We start from the raw sequence: 9,397 nt of genomic DNA on the forward strand, positions 1-9,397 counted from the left end.
CTGGGAAAGTTTCAGCTTTTTTTTGCTTAAAATAATGAAAACTACCGTCAAGTTTCACTTTTTGCAGAAAAAGTTCCCCAAAATTGTCCAAAATTCTTTTTTTAGAAAATCCAAGAAAAATCTATAGAATCAAGAAAACAGTAATAAAAATTCTGGGAAGTTTCATAATTTTATGCTTAGAATAATGACAATTACCGTGAAATTTCTTTTTCTTACCAAATATTTTCCATTTTTGTCGAATTTCAAACTTCTCAAACAACTTTTAAAATTAAGAAAATAATACTAAGCGTTCTAGGAAAGTTTTGCAATTTTTTACATAATTGTTTCAAATTTGTCTGAAAACTTTGGTTTTTTAGATTTGTTTTGCCAAATTTTTGGTCAAAAAAGCAATTTGACGGTAATTTTCATTATTAGGATTTTTTTTTCTTGAAACTTTTCCAGAATGTTTAGTATTGATTTCTTTCATTACAGAATTTGTCCCCTTTTTTTGAAAATTTGAATGTTTGGGAAATATTGGGAAAATTTTGGACAGAAAATCATATTTGACGGCCATTTCCATTATTTTAAGCAAAAAACTCTGAAACTTTCCCAGAATTAGATGTATTTTTTCTTTAATTTAACAAATGTTTTAAAAAAAACTGGAATTCTGAAAGTTCACAAAAATTGGTAAAAAAATTGGCAGGAAATAAAAGTGCATGATTTTGAGGTTGAAATATGCATTTCTCTCTTGCAATTTCGACTAATGTGGGTAACGTGCCCCCCTAAACAAAAACTATATATTAATCGACCAAGAAATATACTACCGCAAGCGGCCACGTTCGTGCATGCATATTACAACCATATAGGCCGCGCCCACATGGTCACCACGTCTGGGTCACGCACATCTCGTCCATGTTGAGCCCATGGGGCTTGGGTTGACTTGTCGATGTCAATGGAGATGGCAACCTCCCACAACTTGTTTGCTGATTAAAATTACTTCACATTAGAACCGAGGTCATATGCTATGGTTCAGTTCTAAAGCACCTGCTTCTTACTTGGCTGAGCATTCTGATTGGATTGGATTGCAGCAGAGACCCATAAACACCAGAACCAGAACCAGTGTACTTCTCGTGAAGAGCCTTCCGATGATTCCTTCCCTCGGCACTCTCCTCGCCGGAGTTCGCCGGAGCCGCCATGCCATTGCCAAGACCACACCTGTTTCCGCTCTCGCTGCCCTCCTCTTCCTCGCAGCCGCCACATTCTGGCTCCTCTTCCTCGGGCCTCTCGGATCGCCCAACACCACCTCGTCGTCCGGCGCCGACACCCACGGCATGGGCGCCACCGCGTGCGACACCACGCTGGGCGAGTGGGTCCGCGACCCCACCGGCGCGCGGCCGCACTACACCAACGCGACGTGCGCCTTCATCCAGGACTACCAGAACTGCATGAAGCACGGCAGGCCCAGCCTCGATTTCCTGCAGTGGAGGTGGCGCCCCGACGGCGGCCCGGGCTGCGAGCTCCCGCGCTTCGACGCGGCGCGCTTCTTCCGGATCGTTCGGGGCAAGTCGATCCTGTTCGTCGGGGACTCGCTGGCCAGCAGCCACGTCACCTCCCTCATGTGCGCCCTGTCGGAGGCGGAGATCCCGACGAGGCGGAGCGCCGATGGGTTCGAGCACTGGCGCTTCCCGGCGCACGACTTCGCCGTCTCCTTCTTCTGGACGCCGTTCCAGGTCCGGTGGCGCCTGACGAGCGGCCCGCCCGAGGCGGTCGGCCCCGACCGGCATGGGGAGGTGTTCGCCGGGCCCAGCGACCTCCACCTCGATGAGCCCGACGAGCGGTGGATGCCCGCGGCCAAGGAGCACGACTACGTGGTCGTGTCCGCGTCGCACTGGTTCGCGCGCCCGGCCGTGTACTACCGCCGTGGCCGCGCCGTCGGCTGCCACGGCTGCGGCACCACGAACGGCAACATCACCGCGCTCCCACCGCGGTACGCGCAGCGCGCGGCGTTCCGCACCGTGCTGCGGGCGCTCGCGGGACTCGACGGGTTCAAGGGGACGGCGATCCTGCGGACGGTGGCGCCGACGCACTACGCGAACGGCGGGTGGTTCGACGGCGGGGAGTGCCCGGACACGCAGCCGCTCGACCGGGACGAGGCGGCGGACATGGAGGAGCCGGAGGGCGGGTTCTACAGGGCCCAGCTGGAGGAGTTCGGAGCGGCGGAGGAGGAGGCGAGGAAGAACGGCGTGCGGCTCAGGCTGATGGACGTGACCCGGATCATGCTGCGGCGTCCGGACGGGCACCCCGATCGGTACGGACACGGCGCCGGCGACCACGGCGGCTTCGACATCGACTGCCTGCACTGGTGCTTACCCGGACCGATCGATGTGTGGAACGAGCTGCTGCTTCATATCATGGCCGGTTAGACTCGTCGATCGGGTTCCTGTCTGCCTAGCCTCACATGAACATCTACTATATGTGAAATAGGTTCTTCAAAATTCTTCTCTCGGCTGTGCTATGAGGGACAACAGCCGACCAGTTGTGTCATGAACCAAGTTTGTCTATGTAACAGATTTTTGAAATTTTAACGCCGGCAACATCACATTGCATGTATGACACGCTGAAATTTTAATTCAACTACAGATCAGTGTTGTTACAGGATTCTACACCAACGCATCAGGCGAGCTTGTCAAATTTTCCCTTCCAAAAATGCCCACGCGCGCTCACGTCAAAAGAAGGCAAGCTGTACTCCAGTTCAATTCAATATGTCCTCACAAGCATAAGGCCGACGCTAGGCGCCGGTCGGCCGGCGCATAGCTCAGGCCGGTCACCTCCTCCAACGTCCGATCCCGTGATTTCTAACCATCTGATCATACCTTTTGTCCACTTTCGTGTTCTGCCCCCAACACGCACGGGAGAAAAAAGACCGTTGCATCATGGCGTGCTCATAGTCGCAGCCCCCTCACCGTAGGCGGTAGCAGCCTCACCACTCGCGTCTCCGTCGCCCCATGGTTGCTGGCAGCGTTGTCTGTTGTCACAACATCTTGTTCCCAGCGTTCCACCTCGTGTCGCCGCGCTAGGCGTTGCTGGTTCCAACAGCCCTAATCGTCGGTTCTAGCACCCTTGCTTGCTGGTTCTAGCAAAGACCGAACCTGCAAAATGATTTGATGCACAGGAAAAGAAGTTTCACGAGTTAAAGTGACAAAGGACTTTTTTTGCATCTATCTTAGCTCGATTAGTAACATCAAGAATCTATCTATCAAGGAAATTATAAAAAGGAAAATCCCATGTGGTGGACATCGGCCCAACACAGGTTGCAAGGCCGCCACCATCGGTACCCCCTTGGCTACCACCGTCGATGCACTGGTTGGCACTTTTGGCCGACGGCTGTTTTAACCCCGAGGATGGTTCGCAGGGGCGGGCATGATCTTTAGGAACGGCATAAGAAAGATGGTCCGCTGCTTGTAGTGATCGTCTTCTTCAACAATGCCCTAGAAGCCGGAATTCAAGCAACACTATAAGGGATGAACCTTGCTATCCAATGGTCTAGTCTGCCGATTCTAGTGCAATCTGATTCTATGGTAAGCTTTGTCCTCTTTGTCAGACACTTCGCTCGTCAAGTCGCAATTTGTTAATTTAGTTAAGGAGATTAAGAACTCTTTAGTGGTTATTAGGGAGTTTAAACTTTTAAAGCTAGCAAGAGATCAAAATAGGGGAGCATACTGTCTGGCTAATTATGATCGCGCGGCTTGTAGCACCACTTGTTGGTTGCAAGGGGTGCTAGTCTTCATCTCCGATCTTGTATTGGCCGATTGTAACCCGGTTGAAGTTGAATAAAACTTCCTGATTACTCGCAAAAAGGAAAATACTTCGCAGGTGGGCCGTGGGCTGAAGCCAGAGCTAAGCCCGAAACGACTTAATTTAGCCTCACCCAACCTTTGCAGGCCGGCCGCGAGCCGAAGCCTTCTCGATCAACCGAGCAGGTCCACTACCTCGCTCTTCGCCGCAATCCCCACACATTCTTACCGAGAATCCCCACATCCCAACCCCGACTGACGACGAGTGGATCTGTTCCGGCGCCTCCCGACGCCGTCGACCATGGCGTCTTCCAACTCCGGGGGCATCCCCATCAAGGTCAGCGACTCCCCCTTCCTCCCCTCTCACCCACGGCCCTCGAGGCCACGAGCGCGGTTTGAGGATTTAGCGGCGAGCCGGGTAGGGTTCCTGTGGATCGCCCGAAGAAGAGACTGGTGTTTGTCATCTCCACCGGTTCTTCCGGGGACTTTCCTGCTTCGAACTCGATGATATCTCTAGCGCTTGCGATTTTGCCGGCCTTCTGGAGCTTCCGCTTCCTATAGCCGCTTTGTAGAGATTACTAGCACGATGCCCGTGAGTTGCCACGGAACCATTGGCTTAGAGGTCGTGAAATAACGTTAGTGTCCTTTATGACCGCTGTGTGATTTACGATTAGAAAAGATAGCAAAAATACGGTGAGAGACATGCAGCGTTAGAGAATTTTAAATGACCACGGTAGCTTGTGAAGAGAACGAAAACCAAGATCGATTTTGAGTTGAAGACACATTTTTGTCTTTGTTATTTGTGCCCTTAACAAAAAAGTTGGTCTCACATGAAAGTAGTGTATTTGTTTATTTATGATAGATCCCACATGTGAGTAAAGCACATTTGTTTATACTCCCTCCATTCCAAAATATAGTGCGCCCGCACTTCCCGAGGTCCAACTTTGACCATAAATTTAACCAACGAGACCAACTGCGGCGGGAGAAAAAAATTATATAATTGAAAACTTATTTCGAATACGAATTCACTGATATAATTTTTGCTCCCGCCGCAATCGGTCTTGATAGTTAAATTTACGGTCAAAGTTGAAGCACGGGGATAGAGGAAGCACTACATTGTGAAATGGAGGGAGTATGTCTCTTGGAAGGTTGCTAGTTCCACACGTGGGGATGCGTGTATTTGTTTATTTGAAAAGGATGTTGGGCCTATATGTGAACTCACCACCAACTTCAATCTTCATAAGTAGGAAAGATTATGGGGTAGCCGCCGTTTGGGAAAAATAGGTTACTTTGGGCGAACATGCGAAACGCCCGCATCAGCCATCTCGTCTAACAAGGTTCAAATTTTGTGCGGCATCATGCAGGACAGTCATAATCACTTGTGATTGGACGCCTCTGAATTTGTGATGCCTGTGGGATGTGGCAGTATTCCTCTAGTCCATTTCATGGCCATAGGGTCAAACAGGTTTTTAGCAAGTTTATTCATTCAATATGTGCCTTATCAATTGCAGGCCGAACAGGATTCAGATGGCTCGGCCCAGAGCACAGCTGACATGACTGCTTTTGTATGTATTTTATCTTACTTTTGAGTTCATATAGATTGTAAATTTGATGTGTATTTCTCGCTCATCTTTTGCTTTTGCTCACTGCTTGCAGGTGCAAAATCTTCTAGTTCAGATGGTAAGCTCTTACTTTTGTTTGCACTGCACTGTGTGTATAAGTCCACCTACTTTTCTTTTACTGAATCTGTGATTTCCTTTGCAGCAAACCAGGTTCCAAACCATGTCAGAGAACATCATCACGAAGAATATCCTTATAAATCAGTTCATTTTTGCATTTTATTTTATTTTTATTTCATTCAGTTTCCGGTCACAGTTTGTTTAGATAATGAATTTTCAATCACAGGTGAACATTTGACAAATAAACTCATGTTCTACTAGGTCGGTGATTTGTCCATTTGTAATGGAAAATTATAGTGCAAATGCATGATCCAGATTCCCATAGTAACTGAGAATCTTTAATATTTGTGCATTTAATTAGGAGGGTAGTCCATGTGCAAACTTTCAAACCCTTGCAGACTGCAATCTTCTTTCTTTAGTGTTTCTTAACTTCTTAAAAATATGGAACAAGCACTCATATCGTTTAATATCATGTTAGAGTTGGTGTATGGGACCATTTCTATAAGTGACACTAGGGACTAGTGGTTTTGAATAATGTCATCGTTGTTATCAGCATTCACACCATTTACCTCCCTTTGAAATGTTCACTTTTAGAGCAATTTGAAATGTTCACTTTTCGCGCACTTACTGATATGAGCAACAGGATATTATTGTCTACATATGCCTCCCTGCTTTTTTGTATAATCCTTAACCAGTACTTACTAGATGAAATGGGTGCAAGAATTGATGAATTGGAGCTGAGCATCAATGACCTCAAGGCTGAAATGGGCAGCGATGGTATGACCCCTACTAAAGTGAAGGACGAAGAATCAAAGCCAGCAGACAGCTCTTCCTGAGTGAAGCAGAAGTAGCAGAAGCAAGGCGTATTAGTCTTGGTTCCATGTCGATATCATCAGCCATTCATCACTAACTTACTGCATGTTATGAGATGTTATTTGCACTGTTATATGCATATGAGATATACAGTACCTCTGTACCTGTCATGAGAGATTTCTCTTGACTCATTGATGCTTGATGAGTGGTTTGCTATAAATTTTACTACCTCCATCCCATAATGTAAGACGTTTTTTGATACTAGTCAATGATACTAGTCAAAAAACGTCTTACATTATGGGACGGAGGGAGTAGTTTCCAGTTTTATCATCCCCTTCCTAAGGGGCACTTTTTTCTAGAGGATGGAACTAGTGTAAAAAAGGGGGGATGTGGTGCTATTTCTTTTTTCTTAAAAGGATCAAACTAGTGGGGTGCTCATTTTCTTTGAAAGAGCCCTATTATCAGTCTTGCAGCAAAACTTAACTATGCCATGAGCTATGCAATGCATAACAAGCTTGGCAGAGTGTAAGCATCATTTATCGCACTTTCATGTTTTCTTAAGGCCATCGTAGTTGATAGTTGGGTGATATTTTCAGGGTGCCTCATACATACAACACACAATCCCCATAAAATTATTGTGTATGCAACATTGTTTCAGCAGTTTTTCTGTAACATGTTGCATCGGTTGAACCACGCTTGCACAATAATGGGTATGCAACAAACCCCCATTTTGTTGAGACCATAATGCTAAAATTGTGTCGCATCTTACGCCATGAAAAATAACACCTCGTTGTCAACACCAATTTCACCAACTCGGACGACATTATGCTTATTCCCCACGGTCCTCATGTTTTACCTGATACGGGGCAAGCTGCTAGGGTGACCTGATCTTCACGAATTGAAGGTGTATTTGATAAGGAACACAAGTGAGAAATCACTCATAGGACAAGGTCCACATGCAAAGCTCCCAGATTTTAGTATATGCTTTTCAAACCCTAGAAAATGAAAGAGGTGTGGAATACACAGATCCTAGGGGAAGGGGAGGGGAAAAGTAAAGAGTACAAAGGACATTTTTCTAAAGTTGCACATAGGCAAGGCTGAGGCCACGGGGTAGCCCAAGAGCTAGACAATTCCTAGAGTTCAGCCCAAGGCCTAGGGACCGAGGACCAAGAGTCCAAAAGCACAACCCTAGGCTGTCCACCAAAGAGCTTCTCCTTGCTTTGGACCGTGTGGCTTCATCTCCTCCTCCTCCTCCTTGCTACCCCTCAAGGATTTGGCTATCCTTCCTCGCTTCTCTATGGTGGTCATCATCATATCTAATCACACACAAGGTTCCACTTTGAGGTGGTAGTCACGTCTCCAAATGTATAAGAGCCTTAAGTAGGAGCGAAGTCACCTCAGTTACATTGACTGGCGCAAGATCTTATCATTGGATCATTTGGCCTTGGCGACGAGTCCATGATGATGTCGATGGAATTGCTCCGCATGTTACATATCTTTAAGCACTAGTGTGTTAATGTTTTTCATAACACTAGACTAACATAGGTCATGCATGATCATTAGCAAAAAAAAGGAGCTCACTCAACTTCCTTGGCGTCAACAAGTAGGGTACACGCCCAAATAGCATCTTCCTGCCTTTCTTTTAGGAAGGAAACATGTACCATCTATATCTATACCTACAAATAAAAGAAATAGGTATTCTTAGTCCATCATACTATTTTATAGAAAACCCTCTGATGTTTTTTATATTAAACCCGCAGTATATATTAATGTTTTTTTAAGGCGAAGTATCAAGTGAAAACGCTCATTCGATGAAAATCTAGAAACTCATCACATGGGCCATCAGATCAATAAGGAGCGGCTTAGATCTTAGGTGGAACCACCACCAGCCACTTAAACACGAATTAACAAATAACCCATTCTTTTACACACAGCTCCTTGACGTTTCCACTACGATCGATTCGTCTTCAATCTCATCAACGGGATGGAGACTTGCCCTACGCCGGCCATGCCGGCGACCATAAATTATCTCCCTCCGCCGGCGACGAAGAGCCCTCCGCCGGTCCTGAACTATTTCCCTCCGCCGGCCATGATCCCTGCCCCTCTACTGGTTTTGAGTCGCCCTTTAGAAGATGCATCGACGCCGCCTCTCCAAGATCTCACTGCACCTCCGTCCCCTGCCATGCCTCAACCTCTTCTTAGCCCTGCACAAGTAAGCAACATAGTACAGCGGCATCTGCTTCATGTACTAATTGTACTCGTATGTCGTCATAGTCTTATTGCCACAACATCCTCACTTCCTCATAGCCCTCCACCTGATGGTTCAACTAGCACTAACTGAATCAAGGTAACCCTCATAGTTGTCCTTCTTCAATTGTACTTTTGAAGCATCTGGATCAAGCTTTTTTGTTTGTTGTTTCGTCAGCTGCTGTGACTCCTGCTCGCCCAACATACACCCTTGCACGGACTTATGTGTAAACTTCCATCCAACACACACACTTGCTTGTAGTATTCAGAAAATTTTGTCTTGTACAAATTCTCAGATTACATCATTGGAGCACCGTTCAAACTAAATAAAGATAATCAGCAATGCTTTCACGCTGAGTGATAACACCTCACAATATCAAAATTGCATTCAGATTTTTCGTCTCTACATCAGAAGCTCGCACAACAAATCTGCTAAATTTGGTTGGAAGGAGCAACAGCCCATTCCTCACAGGGGAGCTTCGGCGAGGTGGACGCCTACATTGGCGCCGTTGGTAGCCCCGCTGGCTATGGCCTGATACCTTCGTAGCATCCACCCGGCGGCGGCGCCATGGTGGACGGCAGCGCCGTAGGTTGTCGCGGCGGGGGATGGCAGCGCCATCAGGCGTCGCGGTGGAGGCAGCCCCATTGTCTGTTGTCGCGGTGGGGAATGGCTCGGCTTCACTGTAGGGGGAGGCCCCGTCGTCGGTCATCGCGGTGGGGGACGACGGCAGCGCTATGGTCTTCGCGGTAGGGAGCAGCCATGGATAAGGCGAGATAAGAGTTCAGTTTGGGGAAGAAATTGTGGGAAGGAATATCCTACCCCGTGGGTAAGATAGGGGGTTATTTGAAAAGTAGCATAAGTGGCTGGTTAGCGAGCCCACCTCT

The 9,397-nt window shown here is 47.2% G+C and overlaps 2 protein-coding genes across 2 annotated transcripts; both read left to right on the forward strand.

The window, feature by feature from the left end:
• The first annotated feature begins 942 nt into the window (after nt 1-942).
• Nucleotides 943-2,632, forward strand: LOC125522421 (protein trichome birefringence-like 19). The gene has a single exon (XM_048687486.1). The coding sequence runs from the start codon at nt 999-1,001 to the stop codon at nt 2,400-2,402; it is 1,404 nt and encodes a 467-aa protein (XP_048543443.1). The 5' UTR covers nt 943-998; the 3' UTR covers nt 2,403-2,632.
• A 1,294-nt stretch (nt 2,633-3,926) lies between these two features.
• Nucleotides 3,927-6,490, forward strand: LOC125522966 (heat shock factor-binding protein). Its single transcript, XM_048688007.1, has 5 exons — nt 3,927-4,110; nt 5,285-5,338; nt 5,430-5,453; nt 5,538-5,580; nt 6,155-6,490. The coding sequence occupies exons 1-5, from the start codon at nt 4,075-4,077 to the stop codon at nt 6,286-6,288; spliced, it is 291 nt and encodes a 96-aa protein (XP_048543964.1). The 5' UTR covers nt 3,927-4,074; the 3' UTR covers nt 6,289-6,490.
• Nucleotides 6,491-9,397: the final 2,907 nt, after the last annotated feature.

The sequence above is a fragment of the Triticum urartu genome, chromosome 7 (assembly GCF_003073215.2).
Source record: "Triticum urartu cultivar G1812 chromosome 7, Tu2.1, whole genome shotgun sequence".
Classification (NCBI taxonomy): domain Eukaryota; kingdom Viridiplantae; phylum Streptophyta; class Magnoliopsida; order Poales; family Poaceae; genus Triticum; species Triticum urartu.

Bases quoted from the DNA above. Each gene is read 5' to 3' on its own strand.
- LOC125522421 (XM_048687486.1), top strand. From the start codon at position 999: ATGCTATGGTTCAGTTCTAAAGCACCTGCTTCTTACTTGGCTGAGCAT.
- LOC125522966 (XM_048688007.1), top strand. From the start codon at position 4,075: ATGGCGTCTTCCAACTCCGGGGGCATCCCCATCAAG. The intron at 4,111-5,284 runs GTCAGCGACTCC...TATCAATTGCAG, and splicing joins CCGGGGGCATCCCCATCAAG to GCCGAACAGGATTCAGATGG. The intron at 5,581-6,154 runs ATATCCTTATAA...ACCAGTACTTAC, and splicing joins AGAGAACATCATCACGAAGA to TAGATGAAATGGGTGCAAGA.